Below are 23,450 nucleotides of genomic sequence, written 5' to 3' on the forward strand. Positions count from 1 at the left end.
GAAGCCCGTGCCATTAGTTTACTAGCGCCGTCCCGTCCCACTTATGACGGCTTTTCTTGATCGATTTTGCGTATGGCAGTCTCCGTCGTTGCCGCCTTCCATTTACCAAGACGCACCGGAGTTCAGACTCTTGCTTGGGTAGGGGGAGATCAGGAAAGACTGGCCTACGATTGCTATGAGTGGGAGACGGTTCAAGAGACACTTGTTTTTCTTTTTCTTTCCTTGGTCGGTCCGCAATTTGGGTTTTGTGCGATGCAGGGACGTTGGGAAAAGCGTCGGTGATGGCTAAGTAAGGTGAATTGGATCCGCTCCTATTGTAAGTGCCGGGATCGAGACTAGAGCCAGAGGCGCAAACCGGGGTCGGGTGCCATTGGCGCGCATCGGGAGCCAATACCGCCACCATTGATCAGTGGTGTGTAGGCTCTCTGGGCGCACGCTGATGGCGGCGGCGCCGCGGCTGTCACAGCTGTACACGGCTAATATCAAGAGGTGCAGCGTGGAGTGGAATGGCTGCAGTGGCGGAGAAGCACCTCAATTCGGCATGTTATGAGAGTTATCAACATGAACACTATGATATGGCAGCAACGACAATGAAGTCTGATATGCATTTCGCCAACGCTGCTCTTCGGTGGAGGGATTGGTCGCAGGTATTGGGATCGTTGCTCCGACCCCAAGGTTATCTCAACGTCGACTTTCCTTTAGTCTAGACAATACAATACGGGAAAGCCAATCGAGGTGCCCGTGCCAATGGGAGGGCCGCGCTTACAGTCTTGGGCCGCTCTGTCTTAGAGGCTGCTTCTCAGGAAATGGCACGTCGACAGATGGCCCTGCCGCCAGACGCGAACTAACTCGGACCGTTCGGGCCATTTGCGTTGACAACAGGAGAGGTGGTACTTTAATCAAAACGGGCGAGTGACTCCCGCCAAAAAGGCCAGAGAGAAAGGTCACCTGAGAACCTAGTGAGAGCCTACATGCAGAGCCGGCAGAACCTGCAGAACCCGTTGATGGAAGCTCGCTTGTTTGGGTAGTCTGGCAGGAAACCAAGCAGCCGAGGCCCCGGCTGGGGGCAGAAAGGGCAAATAGGTGTGGAGAAGAGAGGGCGTGATTGGAGGGGTCGTCAATTCTTCCCTGAGGGAGCTGCGCGATGAAACGCCAAACTTCCCCCACTGCCAACCAGAGCGGCCCGGTGGAACGGCCCATGTCAGCGTGGCAGCTTGCCTGTAGCGCTATGTGGTAAGCCGGCAGCTGGTACGTCCTTTGTTTGTTCAATCTGTCTAAAGTAAAGCCGTGCTTGTTAGCTCCTAGACTCGACCGGAGGAGTTCTGAGGTGGGTGGCTTGGCGGTGTACATAATATATTAGCTATACGAGTACCATTCGGGCTCGGACATTATCTGCTTTCGGTGGAATCTGGAAGCGGGGATAGGAAAAAATATGAGTTCATGGGATCCCGTTAATTAGAGCAAGGTACGGAACAGGTCTCGGATTAGTTGATGCTCTAGGCGCATAGGCGAAGATAAGTACCATCCCCTAGTCTAAGAACATGCGGAACGACATGAACAACTTAATTTTGTTCGTCGACTCGAGGGGCCGTTTTCGCCTTCTTCTTCTCCAGCTTCACCCCGTCATCCCCTTGGGTAACATTTGAAAGAAGACCAATTTCGTTGTCGATCGATCGTTGTTGCCCAATATGCTCGTCTCGGTCGCATCCGTCCTCCTTCTCGCCCTTTCCGCGGCTAACGCCGCCCTCACCTACAAGGGCGCGGACTGGTCCTCCGCTTCGATCGAGGAGAAGGCCGGCATCAAGTACAAGAGCAGCTCCGGCGCCTCGCAGTCCCTCGAGGTTATCCTCAAGAATGCCGGTGTCAACTCGGTCCGCCAGCGCGTCTGGGTCAACCCCTCCAACGGCGACTACAACCTCAACTACAACCTCGCCCTCGCGAAACGCGCCAAGGCCCAGGGTCTGTCCGTCTACCTCACGCTGCACTTCAGCGACACCTGGGCGGACCCGAGCAAGCAGGCTATCCCATCGGGTTGGCCCTCGGACATTGACAACCTCAGCTGGCGCCTGTATAACTACACGCTCGAGGTCAGCAACGCCTTCCAGCAGGCCGGCGTCCCGCCCGCCATCATCTCCATCGGCAACGAGATTCGCGCCGGTCTGCTCTTCAACACCGGCAGGACCTCCAACTGGTACAACGTCGCCCGTCTGCTCAATTCGGCCGCCTATGGCATCAAGGACTCATCCCTCAGCCCGAAGCCCAAGATCATGATCCACCTCGACAACGGCTGGGACTGGAACACGCAGAACACCTGGTACACCAACGTCCTCGCCCAGAACGTCCTCAAGACAAGCGACTTCGATATGATGGGCGTATCGTATTACCCCTTCTACGGCTCTGGCGCCACGTTGTCGGCCCTGAAGACGAGCCTGACCAACATGGCCAACAAGTGGGGCAAGGAGATCGTCGTCGCCGAGACCAACTGGCCCACAAGCTGCCCGAGCCCCGCCTACGCCTTCCCCAGCGACCTCAAGGACATCCCCTTTTCCGCGGCTGGGCAGACCACCTTTGTCAAGCGGGTCGCCGACGTCGTCGCCGGCGTAAGGAACGGAAAGGGGCTTTACTACTGGGAGCCCGCGTGGGTGGACAACCAGGCCTTGGGGTCCAGCTGCCCCTCCAACACGTTGTTCTCGTGGCCCGGTACTGCGTTGTCGAGCCTGGATGTCTTCAAGAGCATTTGAGGAGCACAGCGGTTGGTGGCAGCAGTGTCGGGGACTTTGCGGGTTGGAAAGACAATCTCTGAAGGAGGATCCGGGCGTAAATATATTTGCTTCGAGATGTATATTCTTTGGACATGGAGCATACATATTTAGTTTGGTCAGATGATGCAAGTAAGTGCTCTGGCAGTATATAAGCAGTCATTGCCAATTCCGGCATACTTGTTGGACCCATCCATGACTGAGTGACTTGGCCCACAGTTATGCTCTCACATGTTGTCGCTTTTGGAGGGGGTGTTAGCTCCTTATATATACAGCATGCAGGGAACAGTTGAAAACTGCTTTCAACCAAAGTCCCTTTTTGAGTATGGTGACTAGGCGCTCCCCTTTCTTATTGTACAAGATTTGGCCAAACAACCTTCTATTGAGGCATGCTGGTGTCACAAAGAATAACCGTTTGTCTATATAAAGGCCCCGTATCAGCTCATCGCCTGGATGCACACACTCATGGAGACACATGTAGTCGCCCAACCTTACTGAGACATTGAATGCACCGAGCACGATGTCTCAACATTGGCTGTTATAAATTCCTCATCAGACAGAAGCAAGCCACGTTCTGAATCGCAGGGCAAAATAATGACATGTCTGCCAGTTATCAAATTCCTGCCTTGGTTTCACATAGTGGTGTGTTTTGGGAGATAAAGCATAATCACTTAACGGTGTGTTGCTACATTGTTGCAAATCAAGTACGACATGGCGCCTCAAATGTTACTGAGGCAGTTAAAGGCATCGATAGCTGTAGTAATATATTTGCAGCAACTTCAGCACCTCCGAAGCATTGTTGGGACGTCAGTACTGACAAGCTTGGGTGCAACAACTCGAAAAGTGGTTGAGCTGTTCTCCATGCACAGCAATCACTTTAAGCCAAGCCTGCTTACACCAGATTCTACGACGTTAAACTTGGGTTCGGGCAGCACTCAACCCTTCCCAGTAATCTAAGACGTCTCCTGCGCAAAGAGACAAGCAACTGACAACTGATGCAGTTGTTGATGTTCTCTGCAGGTATTTCTCTGGCTTCTGAAGATTGCTGAAAACAGGCTGTCGACCTGAAAGACGTGAGTCTATGGTCAGGGTCCTGGAGCACATTAAACGACATCGAGGATGCTCCGAGTACTAGGTCGCCAGGTAATAGGGAAATCGGTGGCTTGTGATGAAAAGAGCCTCACATCGAGAGAAAGCAGAAGAGGAAAAACAAGACACAAAGGCTAGAAGGGGGGAAACCCGCTAGAAGCATCGCCTGGGGTAGAAACCAGCCATCGTGAATGCTTGGAAGATCGACCGAATAAATGGGGAGCGGACGCAGCCTCCTGCCGAGCGGTGCTTCTCACATCGCCGGCCAGTAACAAAATCTTCGGTGGTGGAGGAGCAGGCCGTCCGGGTGCAATTGTTGCATGACCGGAAGAGATGAGAAAGTGGGATGGTCCAAGCGCCCGATGCATCTTCCTCTAGCGAGGTGCACAAAAGAGTCACATGATCGCGGGGGGAGGGCAACCGAACCCTACAAAAAAGTAAAGCGGGCCCGCTCAGCGCGCAGGAACAAGCGAAACCTCCAAGCGATCGCAGGCCCAGTACCCTCTCCAAAACTTCGACACCACCGGCAATTCAGCTTATTCGCCTTCGATAGACCGCATCGAAAGCGAATCTCCTGACAACTCACGACCGCAAAGATGGCTGACGACCCCGAATACGTACGTGCGATCCTGTTCCCTCTCCCCTGAGCGATGGAAGAAAATAAACCCAATTGGATGGGACCGAGGCCATTAGTGTAATGGTCAACGGATATGGAGAGCCTTTTTTGTTGGTGGCTGCACAGAACAGATTGGCTGACTGGAAATTCCCGTATAGAACGCCGAGGAGGCTGCCGAGCTCAAGAAGAGAAGAGCCTTCCGCAAGTTCTCCTACCGCGGAGTCGACCTTGACGCGTACGTTTAGTCCACATCTGCATCGTCATGCCACCACTCGCACCCCACGATCATCGAAGAACACGATGATTGCATCATCGCTTGCCATCCCCACGATCCGATCAACCAGACCATCTTTCACGAACCAGGACGGCCCAGGCTAACATTGGTTCTCCAACAGTCTCCTTGACCTCGACTCAGAGCAGCTCCGCGATGTCGTCCACGCCCGTGCCCGCCGGCGCATCAACCGTGGTCTCAAGCGCCGCCCCATGGGCTTGATCAAGAAGCTCCGCAAGGCCAAGCAGGAGGCCAAGCCCAACGAGAAGCCCGAGCTCGTCAAGACCCACCTCCGTGACATGATTGTCGTCCCCGAGATGATCGGCTCCGTCATTGGCATCTACTCCGGCAAGGAGTTCAACCAGGTTGAGATCAAGCCCGAGATGGTTGGTCACTACCTCGCCGAGTTCTCTATCTCTTAGTACGTCCTCTTCTGCATAGTACCCGCTCCCGCTGGGAGCAGACGCCCCCGGAACAACGCTAACGACCCAACAGCAAGCCTGTCAAGCACGGTAGACCCGGTATTGGTGCCACGCACTCTTCTCGTTTCATTCCTCTGAAGTAGAGGATGGTTGTGGGCTGTCTTAGGGAGGTTCTTGCATTCAAACGGGCATCAAGGCGAAACGGGAAATGGTTTTGGTAGCAAGACAAGGCCGCTACCATGTTGTTTGGGCGATGATAGTTCAATACAACATCGTTGTCCGCTAAAAAAGTTTGAGCCTCAAAATGGGAATGAATTCAACGAAGAGATACCAAAATTACATGCGCACTCTTCTGCTCCTGTGTCCATCGTGATCAGTTGCCTACCATATCGCCGGTTAAATGAGATTTGAGTCGACTTTGTTGCGCTCTCTGTACAAGCCCCAAATTCCCCATGTGCTGGACTGTCACTGACCGAACCCTGGGTGGCACCGGGCCCACAAGAAAGGGTATCCAGCCTCAATTCACATCCGGAATGTAGTCACAGTGACTACGACCTTTGTCAATATAGCCGATTAAACACTTGGGGTATATCATGCTCTATGGTATCCTGACATCCAGCACTCTCACAACTCTGCCTTCTCTATCATCTTCAGCTGCGCCTTCTCGTGCGCATCTAGGCGGTCATACAGCTCTCGGCTCCAGTGGGTCTTGTCTCCCTTGTTCTTCTCCATAATGCTCTTCACAGCGACCTTCCAGTTCTCGTCGTTGACGCGGTCGGCCACCCTCTTGGAGGTGTCGGCCTCGGACGCTTTGAAAAGGGGCCACACGCCCATCTCGGCGCCCATGTTCTCGTCAAGGAAGGTGTCCAGCACGAACTGCCCGGCCTTACGCTGCGCAGTCTCCCACCGGGCGTCCTGGGGGCCGAGGACCTCGAGGATGCGGTCCATGCCCTTGTTGGCGATGAAGTCGTCTCGGATCGCCGGACTCTTGGTCAGGCCCTTGATCGCGGCGATCTGCGCCTTGGCCTTGTTCGCCGCGCGGAGAACGTCGTGATCGGTGGCCTCCGGCGGCGGCACGAACGAGGCGTAGAACCCGTCGCGGAGCTTGAGTTCTGGTGCCTTGTTGGGCGAGCGGCACGAGGCGTCCATCAGCTGAGGCCAGACCTTGGCCACCTCCTTGAGTGCGGTGGGGTTATTCTGCAGCGCGCCAGAGATGATGGCGGCGGCCTGTTGGTCACGGGGCACAGCGCCTTCGGATGGAGCCGGCGTCTTGGGGTCAACCATTAGGCAGAATAGGGACCTGACGGTGTCAAAGGTCTCGGTGATTTTGAGCCCGTAGTAGATGTCGTGAGAGATATCCTCAAGGAACTCGAGAGCCTCATCCATGGGAAGGTCGCTCCCGTGCGCGCCCTTCTTGACGAACTCGAGGTGGGTGTAGAACTCGCCCGACTCCTGTTGTGGCTGCTTGACCTTACCGACGGGTTCATACCTGGGCGCGTCCTTGTGGATCTCAACCTCTGGGGCCTTGTCCGAGTCTACGACCACCACCGAACGGTCCACAGGGAGGTCCTCAAGAGCTGGGTTCTTCTCGTCAGGGTCGTTGATTTTGGCTTCCTTGAGGCCCGTATAGATGTTCAGGCGTACGTGAAGTCCAGGTGGTAGTTCTTGGTCATCGTGAACTTTTTGGAACTCTTCTGTTGGTTGGAAGATCTTGGGATAACATTCTGACGCGTTGTCCGTGTGACAGATGAGTTCAACGTCGGCGGATGGTGAGGGTGCGGCTGGTGCTGCTGAGGCGGAGGCTGATGCTGGCGATGCCAAGAAGACGAGACCAAAGACTACCACAAAGATGGTGAAAGGGAGGAGAGGTACGCGAGTAGACTTTCTCAGAGTCATCTTGAACACTGACAGGGTCTTTGACGTTTGGGAGGGATATCTCGTGGAATGAAACAAGTCTGACAGTTCGAAGTTGCGTTGAGTTGAGTGTGTGGTTCAGGACGTCACCCTAGTCTTTTGCGACTCGACTACAGCCCAGTATAAATGAGGATTGATAGCTGCAGGTGGACACCCAAGTGCTTTCGCTGGCTGATGTCAACGGATATAGTTGAATGCAACGGGTTGGCGTGACAAGAAACCATGCAACTTTATAAAAAACACATAAATCAGAAATGAGTCACTACTGAAAAAGGACAGTTTACCATCACGAGATAGAAATCTGTCGAATTCATCCGTCTGACCAAGTTGTCTCTACATGCCCCAGTAAGAGGCAAATTCACTTATTTGAATTCGGCAGCTCATGATTGGTGACTTTAGGCGCTTAGCCGCGCTGGAGCGCGCCAGCGCTTATCCACGAAAAGTGACGCTCCTACAGCACCTTGGTTCAACCTCCACACGCCGAAGCTCCCTCCTTCAATTCGACGCCGTGCCACCCCTCTCAATAACCCGAATCCCAATCGTCAATTGACACCGCTCCGCAACGGCATTCACTATGCAGGCCATTCGAACGCGGGCCGTCTGCATGGCGCGTCAGTCACGGCTGACTGGCCTGCGCCAATCGAGATCCTACGCCTCTGGAGGTGACCACGGCCACCACGCCCACGCCGTCGAGGAACCCATCGGAGTACGTCCTACGCACTGAGCCATTTTCCTGGCGACCAATCGTCGCCCCTTAGTTGTCGTCGTGTCGCGGTAGAACTCAATTGACTAACGCTTGTTTTTGCAGGGGTTCTTCTGGGCCGTCGTCGCCATCATCCCCTCCGCATACGTCGTTTACAAGATTACCGCACCCGGAAAGGATGGCGAGGCGCCGTACCTTACCAAGAAGATCCAGGAGTACGCTCACTGGCAGGAGACGTGGAAGGAGAGGAACGCGCTGCACACCAAGGCGGTTGAACAGGCCGGCTTCGACAGGCTACTCTTCTTCTCCACCCCTGCCAACCGTGATGTCGACCTTAGATTCCCTGAGTAAGTTAACTACCATTCTGACGGCAGATGTGAAAAGAGGAAGAGAGAGAAGAGAAGAGAGGGAGGAAGGAGTAGTTGTGTGTGGTCGGTGATCATGTGGGATGAAGTGATGAACACGGCACGACAGGATCAATGCTAATGATGCAATTTCTGCCCAGGGCCCTGTCCAGCCATGCCGCGCGCAACGTCGTTGCGGGTTCCCAAGTCAACTTGGACCACGTTGTTGCTCACTACAAGAAGCAGCATCTCGATGAGGAAGAACGGAAAGCGCAGAAGCTTGCCGCGCAGAAGCAGGCATAAGTGGGAGGTGGTGTATGATACCGTTACATAAATCAACCTAAAGTTGAATCAAGCTTTTCAGTTCATTTGTTTACAGTTGGCCTCTCCTAAGCATGTGGAAAATGCCCATGTTGCCTGTGTGCCCAAATATGCAACAGGATAACGGTCTAAAACTGAGGGGTTTTATTTCTTCTTGCAGCACGCCAAACTGGTGCAAATCGGGTTCTCTCGTATTCTTTACGAAGCACAAGCATACACTTGACCTCCGGCATATCCACATACCTTGCTGTAGATCTTATGAAGCCTCATGTTGAATGGAAGCTGGCCTATCACACTTGACACGTATTTGCCACCATCGCAGTCACTAGTTCTAGTCATGGTTGCTGCTCCTTGAGCTCCCTCATTTGGAACCGTTGGATTGCTATCATCTTTTTGTCCACAAGCTGTGCCTTCTTTATGGCGGACTCGGACAGCAAGATCAAGGACTGTTAACATGATGATGGAGGCGGCGGCAAACCCCTTGCCAGTCGGTCAACAATGGCTTTATTTTTGTCACATCCATCCGCTTGGTTCTGTCAACAGCTTTCTCTTATCACTGCGTCCAGGCAAGTTTCTTATTATTAATGCAACTATGATCCCCCAACCTTCAGCTTTCCAGTTCCATGCCCCTTTTTTTCTTGACCACCGTTTACTCTCCCATGTTCACTTTTCTAACACCGTTTGTTAACCCTTCATGTGATGCAATTTCACCGCCTCCATTTCCTCTAATTATTCTTGCTTTTGGCATATAAGGTCTCTAATCATTTCTCTTCTCTAGACTTCATTATATCTCTTCTCTTACTCCCTAATTCAGAGATTCATCTCAGTAACATCTCGTCGAATCATTATTTATGCTTATCGCATGAGGTCAAACACTTTCTCGCTGTCTCCACGGCATCACTTGTAACATGGGACGAGATCCTGGCCATGGAACCGACAAAAAAAGCCAACCAGTAAGTAAAAGTGAACCATGTCTGTGGAACTGTAGCTGTCAAAGAAAATACCAGTTCCTCCTTTCATAGCTGAGATTTAAGCTGCACGCAACAAGCTCCAGAAAAGCTTGCTTGGGGGATGAAGAAATTCACACTCATATACCACCATTAAGGGCCAAAAGTCAACACGAACACGGCAAAGAGTGGCTTCTATATGACGTTACGCGGCGTAAGCCAGCCACTCGGTAAGCCCGAGTAGCTGTACAGGCAACGTCGTTTCTATCCTCCCTATATCGCCACGAGACTTATAACAAGATCTATATAGCACTGCAGAGACAGAAGTAGAAGAAATGGGAGATGCAACCACATTGTTCAAAACCTACCTAGGTAGACATTACAGTCACCAAACAAAGGGGACGCTAAAGAGTGCAATGAGGCATGGGGATTTTGAGTGGCTGGTGTAGACAGGTACGGTCAATTCACGTGATGCTCAAGGAAAGTTTGGGCGTCCCAGTGACAGAATCTCTAACTTTCTGATGAGCCTTGGATAGCAGAACTTGGCTTCAACGAATTTATTACCAAGCGTGCTGCTCATAAGTAGTAATCGTTCGTATCCGATGCTTGCTTAAGCTGCCGTTGGATCCTGCGACAACAGGATAAAGTACAGGCTACAATCAGAAAGAGTGCATGTCAAAATGAGTCCTCAAAAAGAAAGAGCCCTCATCAAGACCGTTCAAGTCCCGTTGCCAGTTTCCAGCACTGCACGTCAAACGCAATCCGAGTCACCTCCAAGCGCTCCATCCCGGGCCAAAGGTTATCAAATCGTGGCGTTAATATCCCGCAGGCACCTTTGGGACCCTCTCGGTTTTCCATCCCCACAAATTCTTGGGATCGACCTTTCGGAGCAGTCCTTTGTCTCAGTCTCGGAGCTATTCGGCTTAAGCCCTCTTTACGAGGGTTTTGCGTGACAAGCCGAAGAAATAATGTGAGAAAGTAGTTGGAGCTGATCGGTAATCGTATCATGTTTCCCCTGGATATTGGTGTCGCCGGATTCCGGTCGGCTGCGAGGGGGAGACAGTGCCTCCTGGCAGTGACGGCTTGTTTAGAAGCCGTGGACTTTGACGAGCTGGAGAGGAATGGGTTAGCATGTCTTGGAGCCTTCAAGTAGGGAATGCGGATGTGTCTTGTAGAGATTTTGGGAGTGGAGGTTATCTCCCGATAGGATAGGAGTGTCGACGTACCTTGGGGTCCATCTCGAGACCCTCCTGCTTGTCAATGAGGAAGTCGTGAATAGCCTTGCGCTGGTCACCTGTGTCGCCAACGTTAGAATTCTCTCCTCCATCTTGGCTCATGTTTCGCAAACATACCCTGGAGCTGAATGACCTCGCCGAGGTCGGTATCCTCCACGATGGTGCCGTTGCAGGCAAACTTCTTCTTTATGACCTTGAGGATCTTCTTCTGGTCGAAGCGCTTGGGCAGGCCCTGGATGGTGGTGAGGGTCTTGCGTCCATTGCGTTGCTGGATGCGAATATGGATGTAGTCCTGGCCCTTCTTCTGGGCGTCGTTGGCATCGCCCTCGTCCGCGTCCGCGAAGGGGTCGATAGACTTAAGGTTTTCGATGGTAGTCATGAGAAAGAGTTTTGTCGCGTGAGCGTGTGGCTAGTTTTGTAGTGATACGTTTGGCGCGTTGGTGAAAAACTCCTGTGCGGTTGGGACTGATAGGCAAATGAGGCCTTGGAGTGGTTCGGTTTGCGCGGTTGAAGAATGGAGTTGGTTCGCTGGTGAATGTGAGAAAAGAAAGAAGGGAGCAAGAAAGCAGCAGAATGGGAGTTAGGTTGGTGGGATGGAGTAGGCACGAGGCGGGGTCGCAAGGTAAGAGCGGGTTGATGGCCCGTGCACAACAGTGATGTGCTGTGTAGCGCATTCGGCGAAGTTCCATCTGAACAATAGGTGGGTGATGCACCGCCACGATCTTCACCAGGCATCTGATCACTTCATCTGAGATCGCGACTCCCAATGACCCCGTACCTTGCATTAGCCACATTCGAGGGTGTGGCGCATGCAGAAGCATTCCTTTTAGCAACAAGTTGGGATACTTCCCTCGACCGCGACCTGTAAGCCGTGATTTCTATTTTTCATCTTGTTTTATGTTCTCATGATTCCTCACCCAAATAACTTAGAGGCATCAACATGGCCGTAAATGACGGCATCGAAGTCCGCGGCACCAAGGGCGGCGACAAGGGCGGCCGTTCCATCCACGCAACCCGCCGTTTCAAGCCCGGCGACGTCATCGCCTGCTTCGAAGAACCGGCCGTCGTGCTCCCGCCTGGCCACCGCGCGCTCGAGTACTGTAACCACTGTCTTAAGAAGCAGCAGCCGGGTGGTCCGAAGCTCCGGGCATGTACGGGGTGCAAAACGGTGGCCTACTGCGGTCCAGCGTGCCAGCGGGCCAACTGGTCTCTGGTACATAAACTCGAGTGCAAGGCCATCCAGCGGCTGCACGAAATCAAGCCAGCGGACGAGCCGGCCTGGGTGCCGACGCCGATCAGGGCGGCGGCGCAGGTCATGCTGCGACCGCATGTGCTAGCGCAGTTCGGGGAGCTAGAGGGGCATGTCGAGCAGTGGAGAAAGAAGAGTGAGACGGATCTGCAGCTTCAGTCGCATGGTGTTGTGAGGTGCCTTGGGTTGGACATGGGCACTTTTGAAGCGCTAGAGGCAGCTTTTCAGGTTTTGTGCAAGGTTGGTTTTTTTGGTCTTGTCCGTGGCGTTACTTGGTTGTAGGTGCTGATGAACTCAATGTGCAGCTTCAGACGAATGCGTTCAGCCGGTCGGAGGAATACTACGAAACTGGCGGTGTTTTCTTGGACACTACACTGGCCATGATCAACCACTCATGTGTGCCAAATGCGCTGGTTCAATTTGGTGGCAGGACGGCTACACTCCGTTCCGCATCGTTCATACACCCTGGCAGTGAGATTGAAATCTCATACATTGGTAGGGACTACACTCGATCATATCGCAACGGTGATGATCTAGTTTCTGGCTAACACGCTTCAGACCAAACACAGCCCAAGAGCAGAAGACAACACGAACTCAGTCTTTACCACTTCGAGTGTCATTGCAGCAAATGCCAGCACGATCTAGACGAATACCAGGTCGCTATGGCAGATCCTGCGGTTGAGCTTAACACGCTCAGTGTCATGCCCGAAATTGAGAGACTCAAGAATCCTCCCGGAGGTGGCAACTCTGATCCCCTACAGGGAGCAGAGGTTATGAAGCTCCAGAATGTCTTCCCTGTGCTTCCTCGTAGTATGATGTCAAACGAGAAGCACAAATGGCTGAGGAAAGCTTACAAGACAGCACTATGGTTTCCCAAAGTTGGCAAATACGCCATCGAGCCATTCGCACAGCTTGTGGATGAGGCTGCTTTCTATTTCGGCAAGGATCGTAATAACCACGAGTGCGCCTTGGCAATCGCATGCTTGTCAGCTTACGAGATCGAGCCGTTCAAGCATGTTATCCCGTTTCACCCCCAGAGACTGAAGGGCTTGTCCTCAATCGCAATCGCGCTGTCCAATACTGCGCCAAACCCAACCAAGCTCACGGAGCTCGCCCGAGACATGGCCGAGACGAAGAGGCTTTCGAAAGCAGGTGTTAAGGTTCTAGAAAACCTGGACCAAGTCTCCTTGTGTCAGATGGTTCTTGCGATAATCGATATGTGTAGCCATCAAGCGCCGTCGGCCGACTGGGAAGTCGTTATCTTGGCCAAGGGGATGCTCAGCGATATTGAAAGTCTACCAGGCCGAGAAAAGGAGAACGCTTTAATCAATGCGTGGAGAAAGGACCCCAAGGAGATGGAGGATTTCTTCAAATACAGTTTGACGGAGCCGATCAAAACGCTGTCCGAGCTTGGGAAAGCTGTGTTAGATGTAGACCTGGGCCAGGACCGCGATTTATCCACCTAATGATACCCCTTATCTAGGGGAACGGGCCAAAGTTGTGCGAATCGAGATTTTCGGTGTTTCCATCGGTGCTATTGTCAACCATCATCGTTGACAGACTGGAAGGGCTTTGGTATCTTAACACTTATACCGTTGAGGGTGTTTGTGCCTTCTGTGGGCGCCTTTCGCTTACGACTTAGAGACGGTAGAAGAGGGGATGAAGGTGTAGTGGCCTTTCTGGTGATTTGAGCCTGCTCTCCATGATCCTAGTCGCCATTCATCGTCTCAATGCTGGCTTTCGGAAACGCAGCTCCGGGTGGATGACCGGGCTATGGCCTTGTGCAGACGCGTCTGCGCCCAACTACAATCACCAAATCCTGCTCTTGAAGAGGTTGGATTCCATAGGCAGTGACTCGATCTGGTTCGACCGAGCTCCGATCTTGGTGATATTCCTTGCCAGGATGTCGAGTCCTCTGAATTCGTGATGTGAATTTACCCTTCAACCTCTTTGAACGGTCTTGTTCATTAACCTATCTCAATTGTGCCATTCCCGCCTGAACACTAACCATATCCAAATTTCGACATGTTGAGACTGACCTGGGTGACTTTCTTTGCGCGAGCAAGCTCCTGCTGTGACTCTGATGACGGTTGTTCTGCTTGCAACAGATCGTTCCGAGTCGGATATGGCAACGGACGTGGGATAGATGGGTTGTTTGCCTGGTTAGATGATTTATAGAGGCTTTGGTCAAGGTTTGGTGGAAAGGAACCGCATAGTCAACAGTTACCTATGTTGCGACATCAGCGCTAGCTCGGCACGCGGGTTGCAAAAACACCGACCGCTTTCACCTTTTTGGTGGTGAGTTCCTGAGAGTCTACAGACAAGCTGATAATGCCCCCCCCTTGACAACCCGAGAGTACCGTGCGCGCTAGCCCGTGCACAGTTGAGCTGACAGTGGAGTAGGTGATAAGGCTCTAACCAATAGATACGCGCACACACGTCACAAAGGTCTATAGGTCCAAGAAAAACAAGAAGTTTCGTTCTTCTCGCTCCATATAGTCTAGCAGTAAGTAGTGCTCCTAATAATCTAAAGGCCATGGGTTCAATCCTAGCTTTTTCTGACTTTTTCTGACTTTTTCTTTAGGTAATTCCAAAACGGCTCCGCCGGGGAGGGTTGGAATAGTCTATCCCACACTGCTTCCTCCGCTGCGCTCCGGGTCGGGATGGGCCAAGACCATCCCTTTTTTCCCTCTGTTACCTCTATTACCCCTATTTTTTTGCCTCTATTTTCACTTTTTCCCTCTGTTGCCCCTGTTTTTTTGCCTCTATTTCCACTTTTTCCCTCTATCTATACCCTTATCTATTGGCTATAACTGTATCTATTGTCAGCTTAAGCCTGCACGGGCCAGCGCGCACGGTACTCTCGGGTTGTCAAGGGGGGGGCATTATCAGCTTGTCTGATCGCTCAGTTGCTGACCAGGACCCCTGCCCCGGTATCTTATCTTATCTCAACCCATGTTCATTGGCGCGCCCCGCAAAGCCCATAATTGACCATCGCATTTGCACTTTCCAGTTCAAGCGACTTTTTTTTTGCTGGGTGCCAATGCGAAAATTCACCCAGCTTTAGCCCACAATCTTCCTGGCCGCATTTCAGCGCTTCCTGCGTCCGATCCTTCAGCTGAGTATCGACATCATAGGAGACAAAACGGACATGGGGAAGAATCGCAGGAACCGCGAAAGCGATGGCGAAGTGGCCGAGACAACTGCTGCTGGCCAGCCGCAACAATCGACAGTCGAGAGCAAGACAGTGAATGGCGAATCCGAATCGCGTGAAAGTTCGTCGCAGAGTCAAAGCAGTGGAAGTCTGAAAAGATCTGCCCCCGACGATGACAGCGAGGGATGGACAAAGGTCGAGCGATCCAATAAGAAGCGCAAGAAAGTCCCTCGCGAGGGATCCAGCAACTATCCCGCCATCACCTTCTCCTCAAGTGCGAAACTGTTTGCCAAGATCAACCTTGCCATGCTTCGCGATCTTATTCTCTACCTTTTCGCCGATGGAACGGGTCCCAATTGGGTCTCCGTATCGCACCGACCGAACTTCAGGAAGATTGTGGTCTTGATGATACCTGGGTTGGAGGAAGCCATGTTTAATGAGGCCGTGGACTTCGACAAGTATACGTCCGGCCCGATTCGCGATCAAGACCGGACAGACACGACGCCTGACGACTACTATCCCCGTGCTCTTTCAGCTGAACGCCTCCCGCTCGCGCTCCAGGGGTTCGCCAGCATGTTTCCCCATCTTTGGCCCGTCAAGGCACCTGGCGACGACAAGTACATGAAGCTTCATTCGCCCATGGCCACCTTCCTGACCGCACCTATGCCCAAGAACAAGGATGACAGAAAGGGTCCTAAGCCGGCGCGGGAACCCAGTGGCTGGAAGAACGAGCGAACCCGTATCACCGAATTTCTGGCTTCGCTCGAAGAGTTGGAGACCGCTGGTCACCTCATTCACCCAGCACTCATCGAGAACGAAGATAAGAGAGCGAGCTTCAAGGTTCCAGAGGGATGGGCCGTTTCCAAAGTCGACAAGCTTGAAGATGGCGAAGTGCCCGAGGCGGAGATTGAGCAGGGCAGCGTGACAGCTGGCCGAGAATGTCTCGCGTTGGACTGCGAGATGTGCATGACAGGCGAGAACGAGTATTCTCTCACGCGCATCAGCGTTATCTCATGGTCAGGAGATTTGATCATGGACGAATTGGTGAAGCCAGAGAAGCCCATTACCAACTACGTCACTCAGTTCTCCGGTATCACAGAGGAGATGCTGAAGCCGGTGACGACTACACTCAAGGATATTCAACAGAAGCTCCTTGACCTCATCACTCCACGAACCATCCTGATTGGCCACTCGCTTGAGTCCGACTTGAAAGCCCTTCGTTTCTCTCACCCTTTTATAGTCGATACTTCCCTCATCTACCCCCACCCGAGAGGCCCGCCTCTCAAATCGTCGCTCAAGTGGCTTACTCAGAAATACATCAACCGCGAGATCCAGAAAGGCGGTGCCAATGGACATAACCCTATTGAGGATGCTCGGGCTTGTCTTGATCTTGTCAGACAAAAATGCGAGAAGGGCAAGATGTGGGGCGCGTCCGATTCCCAGGGCGAGAACCTGTTTCGCCGGCTTGCCCGGGCTGGAACTGCATACAAGGCGCAGGGCGGCGAGGCAGGCGGTCTAGTCACGGGCAAGACAAGTGCTGCCGTGGACTGGGGTGACCCGTCCAAGGGTCCTGGTGCTGGAGCGACCTACCAAATAGGTTGCAAATCTGACGCAGATGTTGTCAACGGCGTCATTCGTGCCATCAAGGGCGATCCGGACGGGCTGGAGATTCCAGGCGGCGGCGTCGACTTCGTTTGGGGTCGGATGCGAGAGCTTGAGGCGTTGCAAGGCTGGTGGAACAAGAACCGGGTGGAGAGTGTTGGCGGTGATGGCGGGCCTCCGGCCTTTGATACAAAGCTTGACGAAAAGCTCGGCAAATCCCCTCTTGAGCAGTGCTTAGCCCGCCTCTCGGCCTCTCTCCAGGCCATCCATGCCTCCCTACCGCCCTGCACTGCATTCATCGTATACACGGGCTCCGGCGATCCTCGCGAGATGAGCAGACTCCAGGCATTGCACTCACAATGGAAGCGGGAGTACAACACGCCTGGAAAGAAGTGGGATCAGCTATCTGTCAAGTGGACGGACGATGAGGAGCAAGCCCTTCGACGTGCAGTCAGGAAGGCCAGACAGAGCATCGGCTTCATTGGCGTGAAATAGGTTTAGACCGGGCATTCGGGGGTTGAGAATTGGTTTCGGAGGGGTCATGATGTCCATCCAACGTCTTGGGATCTGGATATGAACACTACTGTAACCCGACACCAGCACACGGGACCCTTGAAAGGAACAACACACACATTGGCGGCGGCTGCTAAGCTGGTTGATATTCGTAGATGATACCCTATGTCATGGTAGGTATAGAAAGGATAGCCGCTTTTGGGAGGAAGCCAAGATCTCGGCTGCAAGCTGTGGGCCGGGGGGATATCACCGTTTCAATGAGGCTCCATGCAATTTCGTGAGCATATACAGATAGGGTGATACCAATCTCCTTCACCGAATCCAGCTCGGTATACCAGTGCCAATTTGAAACACGCTGGTAGACCACCAATGCTCGAATGCCATGCGAAAGGTGACTAACGACTGTTTCAGCTCACAGCGACAGTAACATGTTTCTCTCCATATCCATGTGCTGCTCACATGCGCGCGCCGGAGTTACAAGCTCGGGCAGCCAGGGTCAGGGCCTCCCCCACTATCGGTTGCTCCCCAGAATAGTCATTTGATTGGTTACCCCGCCTCCGGCTGCGGAGAAAGCAATCAACCGTTGCCGCCCAAACCCCCGCCGGCCAGCCTCGGTATCTTTGGGAGACGCAACTGCTCAGCCATAGCCCAAATTACAAACTAGTCCGTTTTCCCTACGAACTTTGCTTCTCTCACCCACAAGTGACTCGCCCATCTTTTTGATATTTCCGAAAACTTGATCCTCACATTTCTTGCTGTGTGACGTGGTCCAGACATTGCTTACAGTCCCGGCGATCCTACATTACCCAACGCTACCAGTGCAACCGACCTGCGACCGTGGCCATGTCGTTTCTCGGTGGCGCAGAATGCTCAACTTCGGGCAACCCTCTCAGCCAGTTTCAGAAACATGTTCAGGATGACAACAGTCTACAGAGGGACAAACTAGTGCAGCGAGGTCCTAACGCTCTCGCCGGCGGCTTCAGAAGCGCTGGCGCAAGCACCCCGCAGGATGAGGTAGATGCACCCCATAGCTTTAGACATGGATGATTGTGAACTGACGGTATTTCAGATGATGAACGGGTTCCTCAACAATGCACCTGGTCTTCAACAAGAGATTCCCATGCAGAACGGCGCTGTCCGAATAGACCCTGCCCAAGGTGTGCACCTCCGCGCGAACTCGACATCACCGACATGGGCGAACGACTTCCAGAAGCAAGCCGCTATGGAATCGGCTTTCAACGCACCCCAAGGGACACAGTTCAGCCCCGAGGATTTTGCGCGCTTCAATCAGGTGATGGCCCATCAGTCGTCATCGGCGAGAGCAAGCCCGATGCCCAGTCAGATGGCCCAGCAATCGAGAATAGGGATGGGAATGGGAATGGGCATGGGCATGGGCATGGGCATGGGATACAACAGCATGATGGGCCAGGGTATGTTCCAGCCCATGTACCAACAACCTATGCAACAACAACAACCGCAGCACGAGGATGCTAAGGGCAAGGGAAAGCTTGTGGAACTTGACGACAACAAGTGGGAAGAACAATTCGCGCAGATGGAACTGCAGCAGAAGGAAGACGCCGAGGCACGGGCAGCGGAGCCTGAACTGGAGGAAATGGATCGGGCAATGCAAAGTGAGACAGGCTTCGGCGATTTCGAGTCAATATGGAGGGGAATTCAGGCTGAAACTGCTGCAGCAAAAGGCATGGTCGAAGACGCGACATTCGACAAGTTCGACAGCGAAGACTGGGGTCCAGACTTCAGCGGCATGAACGGCGACTGGGGTCGGTTGGGCGATCCCGTAATCGAAAACTACCTTTTTGAGGAGGACAACTTCTTCAGTGAGGAGAAGAACGCGTTTGAAGAAGGCGTACGCATTATGCGCGAGGGTGGAAACCTGTCGTTGGCAGCTTTAGCTTTCGAGGCGGCCGTTCAGCAAAACCCAGAGCACACAGAGGCATGGGTATACCTGGGCTCGGCACAGGCGCAGAACGAGAAGGAGACTGCGGCAATTCGTGCGCTAGAGCAAGCGCTTAAGCAAGATCCCAACAATCTGGCCGCTCTTATGGGTCTGGCAGTTTCTTACACCAATGAGGGATACGATAGCACCGCCTACCGGACACTCGAACGGTGGCTATCGGTCAAATATCCAAACATCATCGCACCAACGGACCTGCACCCCATGGCCGAAATGGGATTCACGGACCGGCAACAACTGCACGATAAGGTGACCGGCCTATTCATTAAGGCTGCTCAACTCAGCCCGGATGGTGAACACATGGACCCCGACGTTCAGGTCGGTCTGGGTGTTCTCTTTTACGGTGCTGAAGAGTACGATAAGGCAGTTGACTGCTTCACGGCGGCTCTCCACTCGTCGGAACTTGGAACCTCAAATCAGCAAGAACAGCTACATCTGCTGTGGAATCGCCTTGGTGCTACCCTCGCCAACTCTGGGCGCTCAGAGGAGGCTATTGCGGCGTACGAGAAGGCGTTGAGCATCCATCCCAATTTTGTTCGTGCCCGTTACAACCTTGGCGTAAGCTGCATCAATATTGGCTGTCACGCTGAGGCTGCGTCGCACTTCCTCGCAGCGCTCAACATGCACAAGGCCATTGAGAAGAGCGGCCGTAGCATGGCGTACGAGATCCTGGGCAGTGGCGACAGCTCGCGCGGCGGTACCAGCGCAGCTCAAATCGACGAGCAGATCGATCGCATGACAGCGCAAAACAGGAGCACGACGCTCTACGACACTCTAAGAAGGGTGTTTACGCAGATGGGACGACGAGATTTGGCCGAGAAGACGGTTGCGGGTGTGGACCCCGAGATCTTCAGAGGCGAGTTCGACTTTTAGTCACCGTCGTGAGGTACGGAAGGAACAGCGATGGGCTCGCCAAACATGTAGCTATCATGTGTGTAACTTGGAAAGAATGAATGAGATGACGTCTATCATGAGAATCTGCGTTTTGCAAATGCATATTGTTGCAGAGCTTCTGTTTACTGACGACAAGCCCCATACCCCAATCTATCTGGCCGGCCAGTTCAGTTTAGGTAAAACGGCAACAACAGGTTTCCTTCCCCTCCGCCCTCTTGGATTTAGTGCATAATGGAAGAAACTCTCATGTTATTTGTTCTCCTGTGATGCTGTTCCCTTACGTACGATAGCTTCCTAGGTGTCGGCGATGACCCCACCTGGCTTGAAGGTAACCGCCAAATACCAGTCAGGACAGAATTTTCATTCATAGTTAGCTATTTGCCGAGAAAACCACAAGCTCAAGTCCCTACGTGGAAGCGGCCGGTTGGCCCAATGGCAAGGCGTCTGACTACGACTTCAACAAAGCTCGTGCAATCAGGAGATTCTGGGTTCGACCCCCAGGCTGGTCAAGTCACTTTTGCGTAACACGTGCAAGTATCCGGTGTTTTTTTTTGTTTTTTTTGTTTTTGTTTTTTTGCTCAGAGAATTTGCCCGTGGGTGGGTGAGGTGGGGGGCTTAATCTATTGTGGGTATGTGGGTTGTATAACCTTGGCGGGCTCCGACCAAGCGCGGACCAGCCACATGTCCCCTCCCCAGCCCAGGACGGACGGGGAAAACCCTCCTCTACACATATGGCGTTGGTGAAATGCACCTCCTAAACGGGCAATTTGCTCTGCCGGCGGCTGCGGCGGCGGTGGGGCGAGCGGACGGGTGAGCGGGAAGGAAATATGAAAAAAAAAAAAAAAAAGGGGGGGGGGGGGGGGGTGGTGTTGCTGACACCGTCACATTTGAAGCCGGGAGGGGTGGCCGAGAAAACAGAACGACTTGACGGCGACACCGACGCAGCGATCCAAGGGTTGCTGGGAAGCCTCTCCCGCGTGGCAGGACCTTCCCCCGGCCCACCCAACAGATAAAGGTTGAGGGGGTGGTGACAGAAGAATAAAAATACCGCCGAAACTGACTCGAAGTCGGACGGGCCGAGATCGCGGGGCCGGGCGTGAGCAAACAACAAACCTTGTCTGGCTAGTCCAGTCCAGTCAATGGGGATTTTCACCCAAGTGGCCCCGTGTAGCTCATGCCGAAAGTCATGAGCAGGAAAGAAGGCAAGGGGGGGCGGGGAGGGAAGACGGATCAGGTTGATGACCAGAGCCCGGGATCGATCAACAGCAGCAGGAGCAGAACGGGGAGGCCGTCCCCGCAAGCATCTCAGGCCGGTAGCTGGCCGGTGTCTCGTCTTCTCCGTCCTCGTCCCGTCCATGGCGGAAGCAACAGTTTGTGGGGTGATGAAGCCGGGCTTTTGCAAAACGGCATGTGGGAAGGGGAAGAGGTGTGTGGCACGGGAAACAAATGGCAAGAACACGGGTCTGTAAAGAAGAGATTATACTTTGTTCCTAGCATGTATGAGAAGCCGTCATGCATGCAAAAAGAAGAAGAAGCCGTCGTCATGGCCTTTTCTATAAGTTTCATATGATACAACGTCTTTTGCGGCACCACCACCTCCTCTCCGTTCATTTTGATAGAGTCCCAGCAGCAACTTCCGTCTCATGTTGCCGTGCCATCCATCGTCTTGTTATTTCTTGACACATCATGATCAAGCCTGACCATCCCTGCTTCCTCCACCTCACCACGAAGTCCCGTCTGTGGCTCACGAGAAAACCAAGTAGTAGTAAAGTAAAAAAAAAAAAATACAACACGACAGAAGAACCTTATAAAAAACAGCTGTCGAGTCAACCCTCATCTCTTACACTAGATCGGACCTTTTCTCTGTCGCGACTTTGAAGATTGGCAGAACTTAGGCGTTCCAGTTCATGTCCTGCTTGCCGGCCTCAGGCTTCTGCTCCTTCTGAGCCTCCTCGGCCTGCTCGTGCTCAGCCTCGACGCGCTGCTCAACTTCCGCCTGCGAATTGTGGCCGCGCGACTTGGACTTCTGAGACATGCGATCGTGGCGGTCCGTCTCCTTTAGGGACGGCGGCGCGAACTGAACCTTCAGTTCGCGGTCGAGGATCCGCGCGCCCTTGAGCGATTCCAGGGCAGCTGTGGCAGCCTCGACGCTGACGAAGTCGGCGTGCGCGAAGCCGCGCGGCCAGCCTGTCGCGCGGTCCACAGCAACGCGCACGTCCTTGACGCCATCAAGAGTTGAGAAGAGGTTGTTCAGATCCGCGTCCGAGGACTGGAAAGAAATGTTGCCGACGTACAGCGTGGTGGTGGGTGAGCCATCGTGGACCCGGCCGACGCGGGGCGGGCGGTTCGCTCGTTCGCCGCGGCGTTGAGGCTCAGAGGTCCTATCGCGAGGCTCCTGGGGCTTGGCAACGATGCGGCGGCCGTACCAGAAGGTCCCGTTAACGTTCTCGGAGGCCGTGGTGACCGACTCGGCATCCTTGTAGTAGATGAAGCAGAAACTATACGCGGGGTGAGGAATAAGCCTTCGCTCCGTTGGCAGTAACGATTCCATATACACCCCCTCTTCTTCCGCATTGAAAAATGAAGAGCGACAACACACATGGGACGTCGGGTACAACGGGGATAAACTCACGTTTTTTTAGGCGGCATCGAAACGCCAACAACCTCACCATACTTGGAAAAGGCCTCCTTCAGATCATCGGGCTTGACATCGAAGGAGTAGTTCTGGACGAAGAGGACGTGCTTATTTTCTCTCTCCGGCAGGGCCCGCGGCTGCTCGTCGCGGAACGCAGCAGAACGGGAAAACGCCTTTGGGGCGGCGACAGAGAAATATCTGGAAGAGATGGCGGGCGCACTGAGGGCACGCAGAGCGGACGAGATGGTCTGCGATTTGGACCCAGCAGCGGCGGCGGAGAAGACCGAGCTGGTCAGGGTTGCGCGGGTAGCCGCACGACGGATGGAATGCCTACCATTGGTGAAGGTCCACGATTAGCTTCTGATTCAACTGATTCTATACAAAAGGTACTTTGCATGGTCTCTTACATTATTGCGGAAAGTTAAGGCGAAGAAGTTTGCGATGTATTGATCTGGAGGGAAGGGAAGAGATGATGAGTTGACGGCGAAAGGTGCGATGCAGGTAGGTGAAGTCGCCCAGGAGAACGAGGAACAGAAATTTTGGCATGGCCGTGTCAAGGGTCCCGATGTTTAGCAAACGCTAGCCCCTATTGGGCATTAGCTTCCAGTCTCCGAGTGCCGGCCCACTCGGAGCCACAATCACTTGCTCACCACCCCTGCCGAGAGAGCTCTTTCGACAGAGCATCATGATCTCCAAGTTAGAGTATCCTTACCGCGTCGTCGCCGTGGGTTTCATATCAACGTGTAGCTTTTTTTGCATTTTAATTTCATCCATCACGATAGTCTCGTCTAGGAGGAAAATCATAAT

The 23,450-nt window shown here is 53.3% G+C and overlaps 9 protein-coding genes and 1 non-coding gene across 10 annotated transcripts; 7 read left to right on the forward strand and 3 right to left on the reverse strand.

Annotated features, from left to right (window-relative positions):
* Window positions 1–1,688: 1,688 nt before the first annotated feature.
* GLRG_04044 (glycosyl hydrolase family 53) lies at window positions 1,689–2,741 on the forward strand (the record flags this gene model as incomplete). Its single annotated transcript, XM_008094729.1, has 1 exon — window positions 1,689–2,741. The coding sequence occupies one exon, from the start codon at window positions 1,689–1,691 to the stop codon at window positions 2,739–2,741; it is 1,053 nt and encodes a 350-aa protein (XP_008092920.1).
* Window positions 2,742–4,444: 1,703 nt separating this feature from the next.
* GLRG_04045 (ribosomal protein S19) lies at window positions 4,445–5,300 on the forward strand (the record flags this gene model as incomplete). The annotated part of the gene is made up of 4 exons (XM_008094730.1): window positions 4,445–4,465; window positions 4,623–4,699; window positions 4,860–5,156; window positions 5,231–5,300. The coding sequence occupies 4 exons, from the start codon at window positions 4,445–4,447 to the stop codon at window positions 5,298–5,300; spliced, it is 465 nt and encodes a 154-aa protein (XP_008092921.1).
* Window positions 5,301–5,781: 481 nt separating this feature from the next.
* On the reverse strand, window positions 5,782–7,053 carry GLRG_04046 (nucleotide exchange factor SIL1; the record flags this gene model as incomplete). Its single annotated transcript, XM_008094731.1, has 1 exon — window positions 5,782–7,053. One exon carries the CDS (start codon window positions 7,051–7,053, stop codon window positions 5,782–5,784), a length of 1,272 nt encoding a protein of 423 aa, XP_008092922.1.
* A 592-nt stretch (window positions 7,054–7,645) lies between these two features.
* Window positions 7,646–8,421, forward strand: GLRG_04047 (NADH-ubiquinone oxidoreductase 17.8 kDa subunit; the record flags this gene model as incomplete). Its single annotated transcript, XM_008094732.1, has 3 exons — window positions 7,646–7,777; window positions 7,880–8,121; window positions 8,280–8,421. The coding sequence occupies 3 exons, from the start codon at window positions 7,646–7,648 to the stop codon at window positions 8,419–8,421; spliced, it is 516 nt and encodes a 171-aa protein (XP_008092923.1).
* A 2,052-nt stretch (window positions 8,422–10,473) lies between these two features.
* Window positions 10,474–11,000, reverse strand: GLRG_04048 (translation initiation factor SUI1; the record flags this gene model as incomplete). Its single annotated transcript, XM_008094733.1, has 3 exons — window positions 10,474–10,497; window positions 10,613–10,680; window positions 10,739–11,000. The coding sequence occupies 3 exons, from the start codon at window positions 10,998–11,000 to the stop codon at window positions 10,474–10,476; spliced, it is 354 nt and encodes a 117-aa protein (XP_008092924.1).
* Window positions 11,001–11,561: 561 nt separating this feature from the next.
* On the forward strand, window positions 11,562–13,336 carry GLRG_04049 (MYND finger; the record flags this gene model as incomplete). The annotated part of the gene is made up of 3 exons (XM_008094734.1): window positions 11,562–12,110; window positions 12,176–12,365; window positions 12,429–13,336. 3 exons carry the CDS (start codon window positions 11,562–11,564, stop codon window positions 13,334–13,336), a joined length of 1,647 nt encoding a protein of 548 aa, XP_008092925.1.
* Window positions 13,337–15,021: 1,685 nt separating this feature from the next.
* On the forward strand, window positions 15,022–17,121 carry GLRG_04050 (exonuclease; the record flags this gene model as incomplete). The annotated part of the gene is made up of 1 exon (XM_008094735.1): window positions 15,022–17,121. One exon carries the CDS (start codon window positions 15,022–15,024, stop codon window positions 17,119–17,121), a length of 2,100 nt encoding a protein of 699 aa, XP_008092926.1.
* Window positions 17,122–17,982: 861 nt separating this feature from the next.
* GLRG_04051 (tetratricopeptide) lies at window positions 17,983–19,987 on the forward strand (the record flags this gene model as incomplete). The annotated part of the gene is made up of 2 exons (XM_008094736.1): window positions 17,983–18,153; window positions 18,209–19,987. 2 exons carry the CDS (start codon window positions 17,983–17,985, stop codon window positions 19,985–19,987), a joined length of 1,950 nt encoding a protein of 649 aa, XP_008092927.1.
* A 439-nt stretch (window positions 19,988–20,426) lies between these two features.
* Window positions 20,427–20,517, forward strand: GLRG_13099. The gene has a single exon. It is a non-coding gene; the product is annotated as a tRNA-Arg (tRNA).
* A 1,382-nt stretch (window positions 20,518–21,899) lies between these two features.
* GLRG_04052 (RNA recognition domain-containing protein) lies at window positions 21,900–22,559 on the reverse strand (the record flags this gene model as incomplete). The annotated part of the gene is made up of 1 exon (XM_008094737.1): window positions 21,900–22,559. One exon carries the CDS (start codon window positions 22,557–22,559, stop codon window positions 21,900–21,902), a length of 660 nt encoding a protein of 219 aa, XP_008092928.1.
* Between the last annotated feature and the right edge of the window lie 891 nt (window positions 22,560–23,450).

This window comes from Colletotrichum graminicola (genome assembly GCF_000149035.1).
Source record: "Colletotrichum graminicola M1.001 genomic scaffold supercont1.12, whole genome shotgun sequence".
Classification (NCBI taxonomy): Eukaryota; Fungi; Ascomycota; class Sordariomycetes; order Glomerellales; family Glomerellaceae; genus Colletotrichum; species Colletotrichum graminicola.